The sequence below is a fragment of the Desmodus rotundus genome, chromosome 5 (genome assembly GCF_022682495.2).
Source record: "Desmodus rotundus isolate HL8 chromosome 5, HLdesRot8A.1, whole genome shotgun sequence".
NCBI lineage: Eukaryota > Metazoa > Chordata > Mammalia > Chiroptera > Phyllostomidae > Desmodus > Desmodus rotundus.
Window position 1 is genome coordinate 65,416,857 of NC_071391.1, and position 24,656 is coordinate 65,441,512.

The following is a 24,656-nucleotide window of genomic DNA, read 5'->3' on the forward strand; positions in this document are numbered from 1 at the left end:
GGCGCCCGCTTCACTCTCCTCCGGATTTCAGTCTTTCACTCCGCTACCCACAATCAAACTGGGCCCCTCTGTTGCTGGTTCCCGAGTAAGTGGGCCTGTGCACACTCTAGGCCCCTGTGGGTCTCTCCAACAACCTCTCCTGTGAGGCTGGGAGTCTCTCCTGCCGCCCCAACCCCCAGGGGCGCTTTCAATCAGAGGTTTGAGGCTTTATTTCCCCCAGCTGGAGCCCTGGGTTGCGCAGCGGTCTGCTTCTCTGCCCGCCGTTCCTCCGGTTTATCTGTGGGCGAATGTGGTGCCGCAAGGTGCTACCCGCCACTCTGCCTGCCCCACTCTCCACCACTCTGAGTCCGGCCCTTTGGGTTTATCTGTGCAAATGTGGGGCCACAGGGTCTGCTAGTGCTCAGACTGCCTGCGCCATTTGTCCCACACTCCGCCAGTCTCAGTCCTGCCACAGCCACGCGAGTCCTCTCCACCCCAGTGCCGTCTCCGCCCCTCCTACCAGTCTGGATGAATGATTATTTTCTGTTTCCTTGGTGTTGGTCCCCCTTGCTGTTCGATTCTCTGTCAGTTCTGGTTGTGCGAGGAGGCGCAGTGTGTCTACCTACGCCGCCATCTTGGTTCTAGTGATAAAAAGGAATTTCTAATACTTTGACTATTCTTTAACAATATTTATTCAAATGCTTAGATTTTCTTTCCTTTTTTCCTGTTTCTTTTTAAAAAAAGAAAACAAAGATGTGAATATCAATCTTGGAGCAACTCAGGAAAGAGGAGGAGATGTTTATTTAGCTATTGAAGCACAAAAAAGTTAAGTTATTTGGTCTATTCTTGCCTTTTCAATGTTTAGGTTTTTGTCCATATAATATCAAGAGTCTTGGCAAAAGAAAGAAAAATTCAGGCAGGATCTTTTACAGGAAGCATTTAAATATATGCAACTATATAATAGGGAAAAAAACCCTCCAGAAAACTGACTTGAGGGTTTTTTCTCTTTATCTGCATAATTTTGCATCTTAAATTTACAGCTTTCGTTCTATCTTGCTTTTGTGGTTGTAGCAACCTTTCATTCATATATTATTAAAAAATTTTAATTTTAGAGTTAACACAAGAGTATATAAAACATTTATGCATAGTTTAATTAATAATAATAAAGCTAATGTCTCTGTAACCACCTAGATCAATACATTTGAGCATTATCCCTTCTTTAGAAGCTCCTTGGGACTCCCCACCTCCACACTACCCTGCAGACTGCCCTGTTTTCCCTTGCTCACAGAGGTACCCACTGTACTGACTGTTTCTTTATAGTTTTAACACCTATGTTTACATTCCCCAAAGAATATTGTTTAGTTTTGCCTCTTTCTGAAGTTCACATAAATTGTACCATCTTTATTTTCCTGTGATTTTCCTTGTTTTGCTCAGCATTATATATTTTTAGATCCATCCATGATGATGTGTGTAGATGTAGTGTGTTCATTTACCTTGCTGAATAGTATTCCAGTACACTTCAAGTTTTCAGAGTTTGCCTTTTAAACAATGAAAATCTCTCCATATTTATACAAATCTCCTGATGTACATGTGCAGGGTTTCTTCTAGGATATGCATCTAGAAGCACAACTGCTGGTTGTAGGGTATGTTCATATTCACTTTTTTAGGTGGGGGCAAAACACTTCCTATATAGGTTGTTGCAGTTTACAGTCTGTCCAGCATTATATGTGAGCTCCAATTGCTGTACATTTTTACCAACACTTAGCATTGCCAGGCTTTAAAATTTAGGTCTTTCTGATGAGGGTATAACTGAATCTCATTGTTTTAATATGCATTTCCTTTGTTGTGAAATTCCTGTTCAAGTCTTTTTTGCCCTATTTTTTTGAGTTGTCTTTTTTTTCTTATTGTTACAAAGGAGTTCTTTACATATTTTGAATGAGTCCTTTATTCAGTGTATTATAATTTCTCTTATTTGTGGCCTGTCTTTTCATTGTTTTAATGATGTTTTGATATAAACAGAAGTTTGTAATTTTAATATAAATTTATGAATTTTCTCCTCTATGGATTACGTTCCTTTTGTTTTGCTTAAACAATCCTTCCTTACCTTGAGGCTAGAAAATTCTTACTTACATTAACCCCTAATAGCTTTATACATATATATTTTTTCACATTTAATCTTTAATCACGTTGGGACTTAATTTATGTATGGTATATAGTAGGAGTTCAATTTAATTTCTTTCTATTTGGTATCCAATTATTCCAATATGGAGTGACAATCAGCTTATCTCAAAATGACCCTGTAAGGTCTTTATAGCTGGCATCCAAGGACAGGTTTTCAACCCCATATGAGAGGGGCTATGCCTAAATCCAACTTCCTATGAAATAAGTAAATCCTTCTTCAGCAAAAAAAAAAAAAAAAGCTGCAATTTCTCACATTGGGATTCCAATGACATGTTTGTTAGACTAGTTTATATTGTTCCACGCCTCTCAGATCACCTGTTCTCGCTTTCCCCCTACCTTTTTTGTTTTCTCTCTTGGGGTTTCAGTTTGGAAAATTTCTATTACTTTTCTTCAAGTTTCTTGCTTCTTTCCTCAGCTGTGTTGAGTCTACTGATTAGCCCATAGAAAATATTTTTCCTTCTGTTACAGTTTTTATTTCTCACTTTGCTATTTGATTCTTCTAGTTTTTACCTCTCTGCTGAAATTCTCCATCTGTTCATGCACGTTGTCTCTCTGTCCCATATTGTTCACTTTTTCCACTCTAACCTGTTATTAGTCATAGGTACTTAAAATTACCTCATAGTTCTAACATCTGGGTCATCTCTGTGTCTTAATCTGTACATTCCTCTGTCCCTTGACAGTGTGTTCTTTCTTTGTTCTTTTTCGGTGTGTGTGTATCTCATAATTTTGATTGAATGATGGACTTTAGGTTTGGAATAGCAGGTACTCAGGTAAATAGCATTTGTGTCTGGAAATGGGAGTGCCTCTTCTGCTAGGCAATTGTGTGTGTGTAATCACCTTAGGGACTGAGCTGGGTTTAGGCTTTGTTGTTGCTATGGTTACCTTCAGTACACCACTGGTTTCAAATTCCTCTGGCATTTTTTTGTTTGTTTGTTTCTGTAGGGGTCATGAGTTTTTTTTCTTCTTCAATATTCCTGCTCTGCTCTCACCTTTTGGCCTTTTTGTGTGTCTGCACAATATAAGGAGGCTCTCTATGCTACTGCTCATCTTCCAGATTTCTTTCTTTGTTAGTTAGCACTTGCTGGTCTAGTGTGGGAGGGAGGGGGTATTTTCTGTTGTCCTGGTCCAGTCTCCGCCTTAGTAATGTCCTCTATACCTTTCTTAGTCATCCTGCTCCTTCTCATGGCAGTCACCTTTTTCTCTAGTAGCTTTGGGCCGGGTTTTGTCCAAGAGCATTTTGTGCCCCTCCTCTAACAGCAGGGTACCTCTAATGACCTGGGCCCAAGCCAGTCTCTTGCCCCTCTCTCACAGGAAGAGACTTTTTTGTTCTTTTACCTTTCCCCTACCCTTGGAAGTCTTTACTTCTGCCCTGGGGGCAAATAACAAAGTTTCCTGTCTCTGTTCCATGACCTTTTGGCCTTTATTCTGTAGGACAGAAGGTTCTGCACAGGGCTTCATGTCTTGCCTACAGCAATGGCTGCTCCCCTCCTCCAGGCTGCCCCACTGAGGAAGATTTCTTTAATCTCCTGCTCTGCCCCTTAATCTTCTCATGAATGCACAATGTAGGTTCTTGGAAAATTTACTGTGAGTGGTTGTGAACTCTTCTTGTGTCTGTGACTCCCAGGGATTTTATATTCTCACGATAGTTCACCCTTATCCTTTTGTAATTTGTTAAAAATCCAAGCAGAATTCCTAAAATCAGCTTATATGGAACCTGACATTTCTTTCTCCCATGCTCTGTGCCAAGGTGAGCTGGTAATCATGTTCTGTCTCTTTGGAAATTCCTGTCTTTCCTTGGGTGTCAGGTTACTTAGTTGGGTTGTGACTTCAGCTCTGTAATCCATTCAAGAAAAGCTATACTTTTATTGTTTATTTGCTTTTTCTTAGTCTTAGGGTGGGACTGACACATCACAGTTTTTTACATTTTAAATAGAAGTGAAATCCACACACAATACATACATACACATACATTTCTATATACTGAATACTGTATACTATATAATGTATACTGTATATATAAAAATGTATATGTGTATATGCGTTGGAATTTTTTCCCAGTGATACTAACCATACCTGATTTTTTGCTACTCAAGGAACATTCGGCAATGTCAGGAGACACTTGTTATGACTGGGAGGTACCAGAGCATTCGGTGGGTAGAGAAGTCAGAGATGCTGCTAAACATCTTACAATGCACAGGACAGCCCCCTACAACAAAGAATTACCTTGCCCAAAATGTCAGTAGTGTCAAGGTTAAGAGTCCATGATATATACATTCATACGCAAAATACTGTTATTACTATTCATGTCTAAATATTTTGAAATTTCCATTATGGTATTTTTTCAGAACCATAATCTATTTAGAAATGTGTTTCTTAATGGTTATTATCATTTTGTTATTCATACTTAGTTAAATTGCATTGTTGTCAGAGGATGTATATAACTTCAAATCTTTGAAATGTGTCAAAGCTTGTTTTATGGTATAATATACCGTCCATTTTTATAAATGTTCTATGTGTGCTTACAAAGAACATGTGTCTTTGATCAAGTTTGTTAATTATGTTTGATTATTATATTATCTATTTGATTTTTTTGGTTTAGTCTATCAATTACTAACAATGTGAAAAGAAGTCTCTCACCATGGCTAAAAATTATTTTATATATTTTGAAGCTATGTTCCTGCATGCATACAAAGTGAAAATACTTTACATATTTCTCCACAATTAAAACTTTGACTATCATGAAGTTATTTTTTATGTATGTTCAGTAATGGTTTCTGCTTTATAGTTATTTTCGTCTGATAATACATCTGAACCAGTTTCCTTTGGTTAGGATTTGCTTGTTACATATTTTCTATCTTTTTTGCTTTAAGCTTTTCCATATTATGTTTTAAATGTATTACTTATACATTTAAATATGGTATATTTAATATGAATATGAATTTGGTATTTAATATGGTACATGAATATGGTATAATAGTATGGCATACTCAAATATATTTTTGTCATGTATTCGATGTAAGAGGTGATAATCTAGATACATTTTATATTTTTATTTTCAATTTTTAAGTTAAATTAAAATAATCTTAAGTACAAAATATAACACTTTTACAAAAGGTTCTCTTCCATACTTACAGTATAACCTTTCATTGAGACGATCAAGGGACTGTAGAATCTTCTGTTCTTCGGCTGAGAGTGCACAAATGTTGAATTGCTGGGTCTTATTTAAAGCCAGATCTGGTTTCTGCAGCTGCTTGCTACTCATGACAGTTAGAATTTCATCCTCAGGCACTGAAGACTTCACCAGGTTTTCGGCCATCAAAAATTCAGAAGTACTGTCTGAAACTAAAGAGATTTTACATTAACTATTCTTTGATCCCTATTTGTCTGTAGGATCAGCACTTATACATATTTAACTGACATGTTTGTATGTATTCATTTCACTAACAGAAACCCAGTGAATCTTCTGTAATTTTGCATTTTATTTATCAGAATCTCCTATATCTATCTAGCACTTCTCCAAACCTAATTAAAAAAAAGATAGTCAAATGATGGCACTGAGATAATAACAATTCCCAAAGTGTACGTGAAGTCAAGAAAAAATACATTCTGTTATTATTTTTTTGGTCATTCACTGGTAGTACAAAAAGATAAAGTAGATTGCCTTTGTAATAGCAATTAATATGATTTATAAATAAAAGAGTAAGAGAAAAAAACTTATGGAAAGATTAGAAAATTAGATGATCAGCTGAACAGGCCAGCCTAGAAATAGATCAAAGTAGATATAAGAATATAATATGATCAAAGATGAGAGAAAAAAAGACGATGCAATAAATTAGTTTGTTTATAAAATAATCAATTTGGAATTGAACTCCACACCATCCATTTAAACAAATCCCAAATAAATTAAAGAATTAAATTTAATGAATCAAACTATTAAAGCAATCTAGAAGAAACATTTATACATTTTTATATTGAGAAGTTTTTTGAGTTTAAAAGTAGTGGAGAAATCAGGAAGAAAGACTGAAAACATATTTATTTAAGGCCAGCCAGTCTTCCTAATAGACTTTAAAGTTTTGAAGGGCAAGACTTTTGTATGTTTTGTTCATTATGTATATCCAAAATGTTTAGTTACAGGCAGGAAATTAGCTCTCAATAATCATTTATTGACTAAAAAAATTAAAAAAACAAGAATTCTATATGTAAAAATAAAACAAGTGCGATGAAATGCAAATAATGAAGTTGTAAAATATTTTCAACTAATATAAAAATTAGAGTTCTTGATATTCAAAAAATTTACAGCACTGGCTGGAGTAGCTCAGTTGGTTGGGGCACTGTCCTGAAAATCAGAAAGTCATGGGTTTGAATCCTGGTCAGGGCACATGCCTGGATTGCAGGTTCAGTCCCCAGACAGGGTGTATACAAGAGGCAACCAGTTGATGTTTCTCTCCCTTCCTTTCCCTCTCTGTAAAACTCAATAAGCATGTCCTCGGGTGAGGATAAGGAAAGAAAAGAATTTACAGTAATCAGTAAGAAAGTACCAAAACTCCAACATCAACAGGGAAAAAGAATCTGAAGAAATAATTCACCAAAAGTAAATACTGAAGCAGAAACAATTAAGCATATTAATAAATGATGTCCAAATCAAACTAACAGAACACCATTTCCTGTGATATAAGCAAATAATAGGTTTACCTGAAGTTAGCACACATACCAGAAGAATTTTAAATAATAACACAGTCAGAAAAATACTTTAGGAATATATATGAAAAATTATAAAAATGCTTACATGTTTTGATCCAGACTTTATTTAATACACAGATTTTCATTAAATAAATATTTGTTAGGTGCCAATTACATGCCAATTACTGTATTTTTTAATTCTGGGGAGCTACCTTATGGAAATAATTGGAAAGTCAGGAAAAGGCTTGATGTAGAAAGATATTTGGTAAATTATTACTTAGAATAAAGAAAAACTGGAAACAAATATGCAGGGTAAGGAGAATTAAGTCCCAAATGGTCATTTTAACACTCACATGGTATGTAAATATTTGCCAAAAATACATATAAGAAAAAAACATCCCTGGGAACAAAGGTTAGAGGAGAATGTTTAAACTAAAACATACCTTCTTCAATATCAGAAGTACCCCTTGTAGTTTGTTTTGGCTGACTTGAACTTAGCTGGATACTGGGTCCAAAATTCTAGAAATAGAATATTAAATCAACATAATTCTGTATTTAAAATTCATGATATATACATTGACTTTGTAAAAAGTGTTATTTGCTGTATATATTTTCAGCTATCACTGTTCATGTAACTTGAATATTTCTTTTTTTCTGAAGTAGAAATTAAGAATAACTGAAATAAGGCCTTTCTATGGTATCTCAATATTTAAAAAATGTTTTATGTCAATTTTGAAAACTTTTCAGGTTTCAGTGTTGTCTTGGATATATGGAAGAGGGAAGTTGGGTGACAATCAAAAGTGCTAATTAAAGAAAAGTTAAAAGAATTACCTTAATGTTTATAACCTAGTTGATTTATCATAGTTAAGGGTGAATCACACCTACCAGCCTAAAGCCTCAGATTATGGCTATTGTCAAGGATAGGTCAAGTATTTTGGATGACAAAACTTAAATCAGAAATAGCTGCCTCAAAGCTGCATAGCACTGGGAAACGGGCAATCTCAGAGCACTGGCGATTAGTATACCCATTTAACATTCTCTGGGGGATACCAACTCTCCTTCCCTAGCTATGTTCTACTTTACTTCCTTACTCTCATTCTGTTCCACTTTAAGAAATTACTTTTTCAGAGATAAAATTGCCAGGCTATGACTAGACCTCGCCTTTGTTCTGAGCTAAAGAGTAACCGATGCAGGTTTCTGCAACAGGCCTCCTTCAATAGCTCTTGTAGCCTTGCCTCATCTCCATCATAGAGTTGAGACACCTCGGGCTGAGACCCTGGAGTGAAGTGGTAATTGTGCTTTTTCTATCTTTCATTGTTTTCTTAGATTCTCTCCACATAGAAGCAGTGGGCTGGAAGAATTCCAGGATGATAAAATATATTTCCTAATACAAGGTGACAGGTCAGTGCTATAGTAACTGAACCCAGAAACCAACCCCCCAAACCCCAGAAACCCAAAAACCCCTCAAAATCCAAAACCCGAAATCAAAGCAAAACAATAAAATTGAAAAAAAATTACACTTCAAACTTGATTTTGATGCAGGAACACTAACTTTTAAAGCTAACTTCAGAACCTATGTAAAGTGGGTATGTGAGTGGAAGATGCGTACGTGAAAGTGGAAAGTATGGCTTTTGGAAAGGACAAAAATGGAATTCTAAAGACCATGATACAGAAGATAAAGGAGGAAGACAAGAACAGGATAAGACTCAGAAAAATAAAGATGAATTTAGAGAAGACACTAATAATGGCCATTTAAAATTTAGTTTGTTCTTTTTTTTTGTTATAACTACATGTTACTATTAAATTTAAAATAATAAAAATAAAAATAAAGAAAAATTTTGTTCAGCTTATAGATTTTGAGATGTTTGATGTGAACAATAAGGAAGTTAAAAAGAGGACTTATTAGGCATTATAACATTTGTAACCAGGAAGTTATATTTATAATAAGTACTATGTTTGGTATTAAGCAGTAAGAAGATATTGGTAATTGAACAACTTAATTTGCATAAATAAATGACTTGTTTTGCTAATGTTATATTATGTTTGTTCTCCATATTAATAATCTTGTTCATATAAAAAATCAATAGTTTCTATAACATACAAGTAATAGAATCCTCAACCTACAACTTGGAATATAAATTCTTCATAAGGCACTGTCACTTCTATTAAAAAAATCAGAATATTTATAGTAGAAACTCCAAGTGAAATGCTATTCACTCACCTAGAATTTTTAATATTTTAAATTCAATCCTTGGATCAAATTAGACTCTGAGAAAATGTCATATTTATGTCACATTTACTTAGTTCTCTCAGAATTGCCTCCACTAATTTTAAAATTAATAGTATTATGCTTTTGACTTTTATTAAAGATTTCTACTTCAAACAGCCATATGAAACTCCCTATTCATTTGTTGTTGACTGTTAATATGGATTTGTCCATTATGAACTTTAAGGTCCTCAATGGGAAAAGTCTTTTAAATAGTATACCTCAAACAAAATCATTATTAATATCTTCTGAGACCTAGACATCATCTTATTTTCCTTTTTACCATGTCTTCCAGGAAGCTCAGATCCAAATAGAATATTTAAACACAGGGAACTATATTAGTCTGTATGATTAGCATACTTTCTTCCTCTAAATATAGATCTAATTTACTTTTCTTTTTTCTTTCTTAATGTATATTTAATAACTTTATTGTGAATAACCTCAGTTTTCTTTCCACAGGTGACTATATAGCAAATAAGTTAGTACAGCAAGCTCCTAGCATAGATTCCAAGGCTGCTTCACAACAGCTTTGGATACACTTTTATTTGTGTTGTAGCACACAATTTACAGCAAGAGGACAGTCCTTTAAGAACATTCTGTGTTCCAAGCAATTTTCCACCATTCAATAGGGTGAATGTAAGAACAATGTACTTACACTCATTTGTTCACTGCACTTCTGTCCTACAGATCCAGGGTTTTGTTTTTTCTGCTCTAAAAGAGTTCTCTTTTTATTTCCAACAATTCGTTTTCTTCTCATAACAGTAGAATCTTAAAAAATGCCAGCACAATGTCAAGTTTATACAGATTGAGTAGGTAGTATATATCCAACACAAACTTCCCAATTACCTTCAAACATCACAGAAAACTCTGTTTCATGCAGTCAGCAAACTTTTATTGTTTTATATATTATTCTCTTAATATGTATTATGCATGGCACACTTTCAAGGATGAATCTAACAGAATCTCCGCTTTTGAGGGGTTTACAGTTTAGAGCAGTGACCTCCAAGTGCGGTGCAACTCCAAAATAAATCACTGCTGTGCAGGAAGAACATATTAGAATTTTACTTTATATTTATGATCTAAAAATTAATAATGAAACTTTATACTATGGTAATGCAGTTGACCCTTGAGTAATGCGGGGTGGGCAGCGTTAGTGGCGCTGGCTGCCCATGCAGTTCAAAATCCTGTATAATTGGCCCTCGGCACGCCCGGATTTCCAACTGCGGAAGGAAATTTGTATATGGTTAACATCGGCACCCTTGTCAGACTGGAAGATAAATGGTCATTTATTGCACACAGAAACAAAGTTATCTTGGAGGAAGAGTAGAAATTCTAAGCGTGTGAGGTTGGCAGTGTTATTCATTAATGCGTTTTTTGCTTTCTTCAACATGCTAAGTTTTATTTGTGTTCTAGTAAGAGGATTATGGATATTTTGTAGTATCTGAACGAGTCCTTATAAAATGAGAAAAAACCTAAAAGGGACTTTTGTAGGGCCACAATTACATGGGTAATGTTTTATTATCTAAGGTGAGTGGTGGATGTATGAGTATTTGTATTATTTTTCTATGTGTAAAACTAATTAAAATATATCTTGCAAAGCCATAGATCAAAGATAACAGAAATAATGCATGCACAGGTAAATAAGAAAAGCACAGCTGACGCATCTCTTATTCTCACTACTAACTCTTTGCCACATAATAGCAATGACAGTATAATTATGTTTATAACAAGGATAGGATCACAAATAAAAATTACCCCCAAATTATAATAATAAACTTAATCCTAAATACATATTGTGTCTGGAGGTATTAACTAACGATAGTATATGAAATGAAGTCATCAAAATTGATAAGACATTTGAACGAAGTTTTCAGAGGATTATTAATAATTTGTTAGAAAAAGTATTTTATATATAATAAAATTATTTTATAATTAAACTATATTATAAAACACAAAATTTCAGAATTATTTAAGAAGTCTTTACTTTGTATTTACCTTAGTGTTTAAAAATTTCTCTTTCTGGTTAAGGCGCTTAATGTGTGTTAGTACAGTAATACATGCGTATGGCATAAATACAGTGCTCCAAATATTTACTAATAGTGATACTTAAAAAATCTTGGCGTCTACTAGTTTAGAAAGATTTAAATGGCTTATTCCAGTAAAATGCATACACATAAATTGTATGTAGAGCTCTAAACAGAATTAAGTGAAAGTACAGAGGACAGAGTGTCCTTGTAAGAATCAGGGCAGGTTTCACCGAGAAGGTTATATAAGCCTGACCTCGGTCTCAAAGGAAGAGTAGTTTTCCAAGTAAAAGGACTTTTTCAGTCAAAAAGAACATCATGTGCAAAGCCACAAACTAACAATGTTGAAGATGTTAAGAAGTTTTGGGGGGGCTGAAAGGTAGAAAATTCAAGTAGTCCGGGGCACAGAATATGAGTGTGTGTGTAAGCACACAAATGTCTTGAAAAGTACTATGGGAGTGTGTATGTGTACTTGTGCGATAAAAGTCCAGGTAGGAGATAAAAAATGGAAATATTTTTAGCCCTGAAATTATGTACTAGACAACATGAGTGTGAATATTGAATCCAATTAGTTACTATAGCTAAATTATATATTTTCCATATTGTAGCCATACATATGTATATAGTTATATGCATATACTGTAACTATACATATACAACTATAACTACATATAACTGTATGTCATTCTAATCTATATAATAACAAAGACACAAAAGCTTTCAACTTTTAAGAAAGTTGGCTAGTAACTGAACATCTGATCTTTTAGAGTAAGAAGTAATAATAAGAGTAAGAAATAGTAACATAATTCTACTTAATATTTGTTGAGCATTTATAATTGCCCAGGCTGTTCTAAAGCTATAGGCACCATTATCATCACTATTGTTAGGAATAAATTAAGGCACAGGAGAGGATAAATAACTTGCCTCAGGTCACAGAGCCAGTCAAGGGCAAGATCTGGGATTTAGCTTCAAGCAGTTAAATCTCTAAAATCTAAAATTCTAGCTCTCACCCTCCACGCTAGTAATTTTCATTCTGATTTGACTGGCTCACAGAAAGAAACACACCTTGCATTGTGAACCAGGATGCATATATAGTTTTGTGAAACATATTTACCCTTACAATATATGATGTACTCTGGTAATTTTTATTCTAGAACATTCTGATTCTAAAGCTGTATTTCATTAAAAAATCTGGTTACCACTTACTAGGTTGATTTCACAATCCACTCATAAGTCATCACCTACAGAAAGCACTGCATTATGTTTGTTCCCACCTACGTGGGTGTGCTGAATGCTAAATAAGGATAGATGCTAGATGTTCTAAATGTTACAGCTTCTAGTGAGATAATCTGGACAGCAATAAAGTTTTCAGACTGTTTTCTGTGCTTGGAACTGTCTTCCCTATCTTTATGAAGTCCCTATCTTTGCGTTTTTGAAGACCTTTAAAAATACCCTAAATGAAAATTAACTTGGCTATATAATTGCTAAATCAAGAATTTTTCCCTTCCTTCAGCCTGTTCATAAATCTTCTAGAGGCAAGGCCTACTAACATTTTTATACTTCCTTGTTTTGTAATAGAATTATTTGTTTTTGTGCTTTACTGTTCTTTGTGTAGATGTTCAGTTTTAGAGACTGTATGTTACTGATCCCAGGAACAGATATAGTATATGCTTAAAACTATGTATTATTCCACTCACATACATGATCTTAAATACTATCTACTAATTAATATAATAGCTGAAAAACTTGCTATTTTTGCAAAAATAATATAGTTTGCAGTGGCCAAATCTCTAGCCTTCAATAAAAACCCTAGTTATGATAGGTTTACTACCAAAAATAAAAATAAACCTGTACACTAATTGTCCTAATGCCCATTTTTCTGAGGACTGAGGCTGAGCTTTATTGTCGGCTTGGCTATCCTCTTTTGTGAAAAACTCATTTAAATATTTTGGCTTTAAAAAAACAGTGTGATGGTATTTTGGATGTGTCACCTAATCTACAGTCCTCAGTTATTCAATCAAACTCTAATGTGGGTGATGCTGTGAAGGTATTTTATAGATGCTATTCAAATCCATAATCAGTTTGCTTTAAGTTAAGGGAGATTATCCTAAATAATAGTGCATGTACCTGATTCAATCAGTTCAAAGGCTTTAAAAGCTGGACTGAGGCTTCCTTGAGAGAATAAAAAATTCTGTTTGTGGATAGAAATTTCAGTTTACTCCTCCTTTCCTGATAAGCTGCTCTAAAAAATTTCAGACTTGACTAGACAGCCCCTATTTCCACAGAAGCTGATACCTTGCAATAAATCCTAATATATCTTATTGGTTCTGTTTCTCTGGTTGCACTCTGACTGATATAATTGGGTTATCTTATTATTAATTATAGGAATTCTTTATGTACTTGGGATATGAGCTCTTTGTCAGTATTATATATTATAAATATCTTCTCTCACTCCGTGGTTTGCCTTTTCAATATCTTAATGGTATTTTTGGATAAAGACATTTCTAATTTTAATGTACAATTTATCAATCTTCTCCTTAATGGTTAGTGTTATTATGTCTGGGTAAGAAATCCCTGCCCATTCTAAAGTCTGTGTTATCTTCTAGAAGCATTTATTTTTCACTTTTCATATTTATATCTACAGTTTACCTGGAAGTGAGTTTTATGTATGGTGTAAGTTAAGGGTCAATTTACTAATACCATATGATCATCTAAATGACTTAGCACTATTTAAGGAAAAGACAAGTCTTCTCTCCCTGCTATGCAGTATCACTTTTGCCAAAAATCAAGCATGTAGGTCTAAAATATGTGGGTCTGTTTCTAGACTGTATTCTATTTAATGGTCTAAACACGCTTGTGCAGATACCATACTGTAGTCAGAGAGGAGGATGTAAACTGAATTACTGATTTTAGATGTAGAGGAGTTATGGGTGTTGACAAGATCCAGGATATGGCACAGGGAATGGGTACTTGAGGCAGAATGTTACAGAAAATCATTAGAGATGAGAAAGAATTGAGAGATCAGTGTTGGATGATTCATCCACATAAATGCTGAATCAGCAGTATTTTGGCAAAGACTGCACAGAAAGGTAGAATGTGAATCAGATGCCAAAGTCATCTTTGAGGGAAGAAATGACTTGAGAGGTCAGGAGGTGGTATAGTTGAATGGCTTGGGCCTCAGGGGAATCAAGTTTTTACTGAAGAGTTTTGTTTGAGAGTTCTGGAAATGCTAATGGAGAAGAAGATGCTCCATAATTTCCAACCCTGGATACATTGAGTGTGAATAAAAATCACCTGGTAATTAGGAGAATAGGAAAAAAAATGAACAGATGCTCATTGAACTATAATCCAGTATTAGTAAAGGGTTCATTTGCAATGCTTAGTATTTAAATTGTTTTCAAAAATAAGTTTGACTGAACGTACAAATTATTTAGTATTGTTAATATTAGATTTTCTAAGTATAATCACTATATTATGGAGTATAGATATATAGAACAGTTTGAATACTTCTATCTTTTTAAAAACATGGCTGAAAAATGTTACAATTCATTAAATTTTCCATTGTCTCTTATACAAACATCCTTAAGAGCTATCTCATCTGATTAAATATTGGTTTCTCCAGACAAACATATATATTTTTTATCAGAGAATGAAAATATAACTTTAATATGCTACGCATTTATGCTTAAGCTATTGGCAAACTATGTTTCCTAATTTTTTTCCTGATCAGCTTAGACTCTGATATAAATTTTACTTAATATATATAAAATTTTCTATATTTATTATATAGTTTTAGTAGAAAAAACTTGGGGTCATAAATATTTAGATTAAAATACCAATTTTGCTATTTACTAGTTCTTGTCCTTGAGCAATGTATTTCCTTTTTTGCCAATGGTGTTATAAAAATACTTGCTTCTCAGGACTGTCATGAAATTATAAATGAGACAATAAGTATAAAACACTTGACACTGTTACTGGCACAGAGGAGGAACTCAAAAAAGGTAAGCATCATAATTTATCTGTCACTGCCACTTTAGAATGTTAAATCTGTATGATGCTTTCATTTTTCAGAGGCAGTATGAAAACTGAAGTCACATTGTGAAATGGCTGGATAAAAAGTGATGGCATCACAGTGAGTTAGAGCAAATGTGTGACAGTGGAAGAGTTCCTTTGTGATTCCACTCTAGTGAGAGATACAATTTTTTTTAATCTAGGTTTTTATAGGTAGATACTGTGAAGATTTTTAGATTAAAGCTTTCCGTCTGCCAATATGGCTTGTGCCCATTCCCTTCAAGAGAAGTTTGGGTGTCTGTTAAGTTCCAGGCACAGTTAAGACCTGCGGATGCAGTGATAAATTACAAAAAAGTCCCTTGTTCTTAAAATCTCATGGTCTAATTGAAGACTTTAAATATTCAATTTTTAATTAACTCCCAATTTATACCTCTTCAATATTTATTCATATCTGTGGGAAAAGGAAAGCATTGCTTTTCTGATTCTCCCCTCTTCTCCCCACCCCTCCTCTAAGTCCTATCTATTGTTCAGCAGGCAACTGATTCCCACTGGTAGAAAAATTTATGGGTCCATTCCCTCAGAGGAAAGTAGCTTCATGAGGCATCAACCAGCGACAAAGGGCAATGACATTCTGTACAGAAATAATTTTCAAAAATGTTTAAAGGAATGCTATCATTTTTTCTCTATATGAAAACAAACATATATAACATAACAGTAGAGCTGCCATTCTTTCTGAAAGGGGATAGAAGGGATTGGCACACCTATCATTAGCTTATAATAACTCAATTAACAAACATTTAAAAAAGTAAAGGAAAGCATTAAAACATTTATCCATTTATTTAGAATAATTTAAACATTTTTACTGTTTATTATTTTGCTTACTTGATAGACATTTTGACTGTAATATTGGGGGTGATGACAGAATGACATGGGATAAGAATTAGACCCTATTCTTTGTCCTTCCACTCTTAAACTAACAAGAAAAGTCATGGAAAAAATGGAGGCTAGCACAAGTTTCTGATTTTAGTTGAGCAAATGTTGCTCAACTAAAAATTTCCGCTTCTTGATAGACAAGGATACAATAGTAAGGAAAATGTTGTTTCTATGAAGTTATTATTTAACATTAGTATCTATAAAGTATATATTGCTATACCTTAACAAGAAAATTTTCACATGAATTTTAAATGTACATTTTGTCTATAAAAATATATAAATTTATTCTTACCAGCAGCCTTCTCATTTTGACTCAGAATATTATGCTGTCTTTTCCATGAGGGAACAGATTCTTCAATAGGTCTAAAAGCCACAGAGTGATGACTTTCTTCATAAACAGGACATCTTTGGGTGCAATATAATGCTCCATCTTGGTGGGCAACAATTTCAGTGCCATTTGAATAATTTATTTTTGCCAAAGTGTGGCACTCAGAAGAACAATATGGTAGAGATGGCATCACAGTGACTGAGTCAGAATAAACATGTGAGAGTGGAAGATTACGTTCTTTATTCCACTGATTCAACTTGTGTTCTGTTGGAAGCACATGTTTTGAATTAAAATAGTTATTTGTAATAACATTTTGAGAGTTTTCAGGCATTTCTGACTGGCACGGAGATACTTGTATATTTTTATCACTCCTAGTATTTGATGGAGATTTAGGAGGATGAGGTACAATTAATTTACCCTGAGCTTGTAAAAATGTGTTGGCTTTGCTTGCAGACTGTGTTTGAATAACTGTGCCTTTTCTGTTTGGATATACAAACCCCGATTGAACTTTAGCAGATTTTGTTCTAATTACCTTTGCTCTATCTCTTTGTAGATTAGCTTTCTGAGTTTTAGAATTACCGCTATGTATAGGAGATTTACTTTCCTCTTTTTCTGAGGCTGACCAGGCTTGTTTAGCAATGTTAAAATCTGAAGGTATAGAACAGTTCAAAGATGCATGGTTAGTTCCAGACCCCCCTAAAGCAGCAACATTTTCAGAGACTGAATCACCCATGGGCTTTTTTGTGTTAGTAGAGTTTACAGTACAAGCAGGAACACTAAGTATATTGTTGGCAGTACCACTATCAGTTTGAATGTGCAGTGGTTGAGAACACTGTTGAGATATTTCTATTCTATTTTCCAGTGAATGATTATCTTCAGCATTTTTTCCTGTATCTCCAGTTTCATCAAACCACCTCAGTTTTTTAATAGTCTTTGGAACTTCTGCACTTTTTCCTTTTTCTTTTGTTAATTCAATACTATCTCTAATAGCTTCTGCTTTTTCATTTCCTAACTTAAAGCGTTGATTTATAACTAGTGCCTCAAAATAATCATGTTCATATTTAGATTCTTTTTTTAAAATACTTTTAAGAAACCTCACACTGCTTCTTTCATGAATATTGTATCTCATTTTCTTGTGCTGACCAACTAAGTCATAATTAGAAATTATATTAGACAATGATGCAGATGTTTTAGTTACTTTCTGTCTTTTATCTTTTGAATCCGAGTTGTGAGGTATATAGGCAGCTGGAAAATTGTCTGAAAATAAAGGCGATTCTTCCTTATTACAATTAAAATATTTTATCTTTTCATTTTTAACATCTTTCAATTCTCCTAATTTATCAGAACACTGCACTGGGTCAATTTCTTTTATATGTATACTATTCTTTGGTAAAGGTTTAGCTGATTGTGTATGAGGTGACAAAAATAAAGATGTTGCCACAGGTACAAATGAAGTAGGAGTTGAAGTAGTTCTATTTTCTTGAGTTAATTCAGAATATTTCACACTGTTTGAAATTGTAGCCATCTTTTGAGTTGGACAATCTGGAGTGTCCCAGGATTTGCTGAATTTAAATGTTGGTCTCTCAGAACCGAAAGGGCTCTCCCTTTTGAATGCCCCAGAAGAGGAGTCAGTTGTCCTCATAGTGCTGTTTTCAGAGGTCTTTTTGCTTTTTTTATCATGTATAAATATGGGTGGACTACATACAAAGCCTACTAGATTATTGGTAGTATCTGTAGCTCTTTCCACAGTTCTACATAGAGCAGATGTATTTTGTTCTTTACTACGAAAATATTCACGTGAAGGTAGTACAGTAGGTTTACTTAAAATATCTGAGAAAGGTTTGGCATTTTGAGTATTTGCATCATCTAAATTTATTAGCCAATTATTTATATGTTGAGTTTTAGAGAATGACAGTTTATCTTCATCAAAGCAGCTTAGATCAGTTGATTGTAGATTTGCTGATTTGAGGAAAATAGAATTCTGCTGAATTGATGTGGAAGGCTCCTTATTAGTAAGTGTTAAATAGATTTCTTCATGTTCTCCAGCCTCAAGACTGTCTACACTTGAGAGGATTTCAGAATTTGTTATCTGATAAACTTCATCACAAAATTTCTGAAAGAAAAAGGAACAAGGTTTTATAGCTTAGAAATTTTTTTAAATGCCAAAATTTATCATTCAATACATTGTTATTACTGAGCCTGTTTCTTCTTGGATGTAAAATACAGTAATACGATTATTTACAGTGTAACATACAAATAGTCTATATCCCTAGAGCACTCTTCAGAATGAAAAAGAGGGAGCTAACAAAGACTTTAATAATAAATTTGTTGCCTAAGGTAACTACCCAATTGTTCTAGCCAGTTATAGCTTAGAAAATAATTTTGCTATTGCTATTACATTCATAGTGTGAAGATTTCATAACAGCATGTGAAATCCTGAAAATGTTATTTACAAATGGTATTTTTTTCCTGAAATATTCACTGGACTTGAATGAAGCTTCTAAAAGCTCTATGATCTTAATGTGAATTTCCTTTTGGAAGGCTACATTTTTTTAATAAAAATTAATGTCATGGTCTACAGAGCAGAGTTCTCAACTCTGGGTGCATGTTTGAATTACATAAGAAGCTTTGTAAAAATATCTATGCCTGAGTCCTGCTGACTTAATATTTGGATGGGTTCCATGCATTGGTATTATTATTTTTAAATTCCCCAGATAATTCTAATATAGACTTAGGGTTGAAAACTTGATTTTTAGGGGCTCTTTTTTTGAGATTTAGCAGAGTAATAATTTCTGTAAATCCCATAGACATTCTCATAACTATTTCACTGAATGTTCATGGACTTTATCAGTCTTTAATAAAATTTCATTATCACTACAAAGTATGTTAATATTTTAAAATATTTCTAATTTCTTACATACATCTAGAATACACTAATTTTGTATTACATATGTAGAAATAAATTCAAGGAGACTTTAAATTGTAAATGTAGTAAAAAAGTTAGATGGACTCAAAGAAAGAAAATTAGTGTTCTGTAAGATTTTTCACAAATTTTATAAAAGTTAAATATTCTGATATTAAACCAAAATAATTATTTTTATAGCCCAGAAAATAAACTAAAAAATCAATAAAATCAGTTATAGAAGTATTTTCATTTGCATAGTTAATATTTACTGATTGATATATTATTGTGAAGCAAGTTTTGAAAATGAATTCGTAAAAGTTTGCTATTACTAGGATTTGGCACCTGCCCATCACATCCTTCAGTACTGCGATATCTTTTTAAAGTGTTGGTCACTTTAATCTAATCTAATTATGAGGACAAAACAGAGCACAGCTCCTTCAATGCCTGTTTTTGAAATTTGAGTTACTTTAATTAATAATGATAAGGAAACTAGAAGTCCTGGAGGACTGACTTCCTTTGAGATTGCATATAATGAGATGTAGAAATCTGGGTTAGAAGGTCCTTCTAAATGAATGATGTCCATGGCTCTAAAATTTCCATTTGAACAGGCCTGTAATGGCCTCATCTCCCAAAGCATCTCAAAAGAAGTTCAGTAACTTCTGATTTCACTAAACTATATTTTTTTTCCCAGAATTTTTCTCACCACTAAACAATGGAACATGATAAGCTTCAAGTTTTGCTTGTAAGTTACTGATATAAATTGTACTTGAATTAACATGCTTTGTGTTTTTTGTGTTTAAATCAATTTTATTGAGGACACTTATCTACAATAAAATGTATCTATTTTAAATGTATAGTTGAATGGATTTTGATCAATTTTTCACCAATAGCCACCATACCAAACAATATATAGAACTTTTCCATCTGCCAGAAGTTAATTCATGCTTCTTGTAGTCAATCCCTACTCACTGAAATAACTACTAATCTGCTTTTTGTCCCAATAGATACTTCTGCCTGAAAATCTTCCTGTAGCATTTCTTGTAGTGCAGATGCTGGTGTAGTGCACTGGTGTTCAGTTGTTATTTATTTGAAAATGCCTATTTTGCCGTCATTTCAGAGTGATATTTTAGTTGGATACAGGATTCTGGGTTGGTCATTTTTTTCTTCTCTCAGAACTATGAAAATGTTGTTTCACTGTCTTTTGGCTTGAACGGTAGTGGTCCACCTTATCTTTGTTCATGCCCATGTAATTTATCTTTTTCTCTTCTCACTTAATTTGACTTTCATGTGCCTTTGATGTGTTTGCCTGTGTGTGTATTCATACATGTACTTGCTTATCCTTCTTGGAGTTTACTGAGCTTCTTGGATATGTGGATTTATAGTTTTATCAAACTTGAAACATTTTTAGTCACTGTTTCTTTAAATATTCCCTCCCCCCTTTTGGGGATTTTAATTAAACATATCCTATATTGCTTGATAGGGTCTCACAGGTCCATATTCTGCTTATTTTTTCTAGTCTTTTTCTCTCAGAGATTCAGTTGGATGACTTTTATTGCCATGTCTACAAGTCCACTGATCTTTTTTCCTGTAATGCCTACACTGTTAAGCCCATCCAGTGAAATTTTCATTTTAAATATTATGCTTTTCAGATCTAGAAGGTTTATTTGGTTCCTCTAAAATATCCTTTTTCATTATGTTCCTTTTTACTTTAATTCCTTGAAAATGTTTATAAAAATGGTTTTAAATTCCTGCCTGTTAATTCCATCATCTCTATCATTTCTGCATCTGATTATATTGACCAATTTTCTCTTATTTATGGGCTATATTTTCCTGCTTTTTCACATGTCTAATAAGTTGTGATTGAATGTTGGACATTGAGAGCACTATGTCATGTGTCTAGATTTTAGTCTTCTTTAAGAGAGTGTTAAGTTTCTTCTTCTTCTTCTTTTTTTTTTTTTAACAGGCAGTTGGGTAACCCATGGAATTTTTTGAGGCTTATCCAGAGAATATGTCCAGGTAAGAAGGTTATATGATCATAGGATTTATCTCATTTGTTTCCCTTTTTTCCAAGACCATATCCTGTACTACCTATCATCTAATGTCTAAAAACATTTGTTTCATACACATCACTCAGAATTGTAGTTATTTATGGCAGGAAAGTAGTTTATCATAGCCTGAAGAAGTTACCCACTTTGCTATTTTATCCTTGCCACAATTGCTTAGCAAGTGAATGAATCAGGATAAAGTTAGGAATTTAATTTTGATATCAGCCTACTAAGAATCTGATAAATGTATATAATTACTTATGAAAAATAAAGTGCATGAACATTTCAGGAAAATCAGCTTAAACCCCACTCATTGGCGGGATAATAACATAGCAAGTGCCCTAAGAGATAGAATAGAAACACCATTTCCAGCCAATTGTACCCTATTTTCATTAAGAAACTAATGTCCACATGTGTTATAATTTTCAGATTGTATTTTATAATCCAATCTCTAACAGCAACATGTATTATTTTGTACTTTCAAATAGCTTTCATGTTTGTCAGACAATAACATTCATAAAGAATATTTTTCTGAATATGAGATAAAAAAGAATAGAGAATGCAGAGAGAAAAATGAATAAAGGGTAAGTAAAAATCTAAGAAATTATTTTTCTGGTATCTGTGATGAATATGTACTGATTCATTCACATTCTCTCTCATGGCCTAAACTTGGCAAATGGCATACATTTCTTTAGTGGAAAACAATGCAAAATGGACAGAATTATTACTAGACCTTAAAATATTAATACCATATTTATAGTTTCATACTTGCAAACTGCTTAGATGCTGATCTTCTAGGAGTTTCTGAGTTTCCACTAGTTTAAGCTGGAATGCATCTTTGTTAGCAGCCAAGTCTGTCCTTCTGTTTTCCTTCATTTCTTTATCACAATTGGTTTTGGATAAGAGATGTTCCTGATGCTTCTGATCATTTTTTGATAGTGATGAAGGTAAAGTATTATCTATAGCTCTGTGAACCATACACAAAAATGCTTAGTACATTGAAATAAAGTTAACTTTTTTTATATACACGTAAATGACACATTCATGTAGTGTGTGTGTCCAGATAACCACATATACGGATATTGGAGAAACATATAGACATATTAGGATGGGAATTTAAGGCAGTCAATAGTAAAATAAAAATGGTTGTGGGATTATAGTTCTAATAAAGGACTCCACCTTCATGTAGGAATGCCCAGTTATTCATGGCTTTATTAAATCTAATTCCTGTATTGTTTAGGAAGGATATAGGAGGAATTCCTTTAGATATGTAGAGTCAGTCCTCAGTTCTTTAAGAGCTTTCCTATCTGGATAATAATAATTTGCATTACCCTTAGCTCTAAGTTGAAATCATGGCTGGTAGTTATTCCTATAACTCTAATAAAGTTAGTCGAAGATTCAGGCAGGTAGAAAATATAAAAATTGATTGTCAGGTTAGGCAGGAATTTCCATTTTAGTTTACTAGGTTTGGGTGCTTGGATCTTACTCCATGGAGGAGTCTTGCATACATTTGTTTTTAGTTGTATCCCATATATAAGCATGTTTTTTTTTTTTATGTCACAGAGGGTACCTTTAATGTACAGTCTACTTTTAGTGTGCCAAAATGCCACCCCCAAATCATCAGGGGATGATATCATCTTCTTTTAAAAGTTTGCATCTTCTAGAAACTTATAGCATGTTACATTTCAGCATATGTACATAAGGAAAAACAAAGAATAAAGGGAAGGTTTTGGGTGGAGGTGGGATGGGGATAAGGTATATAAAAAAGCTGACTGCTGCTGTACTGGGGCCATAAGTGTGAATCCCAAGGGCATTTATTTCTAATTCATTTGAATTCAATTACTCAAGTCAATGAAGACACAAATGTTTTGGAAGGTGAGGTATGCGACATATACCTATCTCCAATACCCACATATATCTTTATTTGGACAAACTGAAATAGTCTGGGTCAATGAGTACTGGATTCCTGACTATCTTTTTGTGACCACAGGGAAATCAGGGTGACAAGAAGTTATTTAACACAAATTTCTAAACACTGAAAGTATGTTTCTGTCTCTTTATTTTAGGCCTTTCTAGTCTTACATATTCCTTCCTTCAGCCACCCTTCCCAAACAAAATATTGCTACATCTACAAAATTATCTAATAAACTCAATTTATTTACCTTTACAGTTGTCGTCTCTCAACTTTTTCTTCTCTATTTCTTTCTTCGCTACTCCACTTGCTTCTCTTCTCTTCTCTACTTTCTTCCCCCAGGGAGGAGGATTAAAGGGATGGATTGGAATAAAAGGAGTTGGGGAGGTAGAAAGAAAGGGAGAGTGAAGCATGGGGGGAAAGGAAGAAGAAATCATAAAGGAAGAAGATACAGGAGAAATTGGAGAGGGAAAATCTAAATAAGTGGGAAGTAAACATGGAGAGGGAGTTGAATGCAAAGGTGAGGAAAAAAGAGGGATAGATGAGGGAGGTAAGGATGGAGAGGAAGAGGAAGAAGGTGAAGGAGAAGCAGGAATGGATGAAGAAGGACGCCATACAGAGGGTGAAGAAGAGGATGTAGAAGGAGAAGAAGATGAAGACAAAGACAAAGAAGATGATGGAGAATGACAGGGAGGTGGATGGGAGAGAATTGAGGCAGGTGGGTGGTCTGCAAAGGCCTGGGGAAGATTTGATAATGTGGTCTCTGGAAGAGATTGCTGGACTGACTGAAAAGGTTCTAAGCTAGCAGGATGTTCAGGCAATGAAGTGCTATAAGAACGAGTGGGGACCAGTTGATGAGAGGGACGACTGAATAAACTAGAAGGTTTCAAAACTGGGAGAGCTTCCAAAGGGGTTGGGGAAACAACCAGGTGAGCTGGAAGGGAACGGTGAACAAGGGCAGGCATTAGAGTGGCTGGGGTACAATGTTGTGCTGGAAGGAAATGTTTGTGCCTTAAAGTTTTGTAAAATAACTTGCTTTGGGAGTCAGAATCAGGAATGGTTGGGGAACTTCGGGGAGGCTGTGGTAAATGGTCAGGTGGGCCGGAAGGAATTGGGGCTGGCAGAAAAGGAAAACTGCTAGAAAAGCTGGGAGTAACTGGGGCTGGAGGGCGAGGAAGGTATTTAATTGGGTAGGACAATAATGGGGCTGGTAAAAAGGTCTTCCGAAGAGTAGAGGGGACAGATGGACGGAAAGGCAGGATATGGGGCTGGCGGGTGGGAGAAACAGTTGGATAGCTTGGAAGAATTTGGGAATGGTGGGATAGCAGTGGGGCCCGTGAAACAGACGGCTGATCAGGGAAGTAGGGATAAGGTGTGGAGACAGCTGCACAG

General features: G+C 34.2%; 1 protein-coding gene across 3 annotated transcripts in view; it reads right to left on the reverse strand.

Annotated features, from left to right (window-relative positions):
- CEP126 (centrosomal protein 126) overlaps positions 1 to 24,656 on the reverse strand; it is a 70,022-nt gene that overhangs the window by 6,294 nt on the left and 39,072 nt on the right. The window contains exons 5-10 of one of the 3 annotated variants that reach the window (XR_008426929.1): positions 22,121 to 22,319; positions 16,367 to 18,515; positions 9,762 to 9,874; positions 7,284 to 7,359; positions 5,293 to 5,502; positions 4,234 to 4,366 (exon numbers count right to left, since the gene is read on the reverse strand). Coding sequence is in view for 2 of the 3 variants with exons in the window: in XM_053925075.1 (XP_053781050.1) it covers positions 4,367 to 4,383; positions 5,293 to 5,502; positions 7,284 to 7,359; positions 9,762 to 9,874; positions 16,367 to 18,515; positions 22,121 to 22,319 (2,764 nt within the window). In the remaining variant the exon portion in view is untranslated. Of the gene's footprint in view, positions 1 to 4,233; positions 4,384 to 5,292; positions 5,503 to 7,283; positions 7,360 to 9,761; positions 9,875 to 16,366; positions 18,516 to 22,120; positions 22,320 to 24,656 lie in introns of those variants that run through there. The other 2 variants (XM_053925075.1, XM_053925074.1) reach the window with 2 other exon arrangements.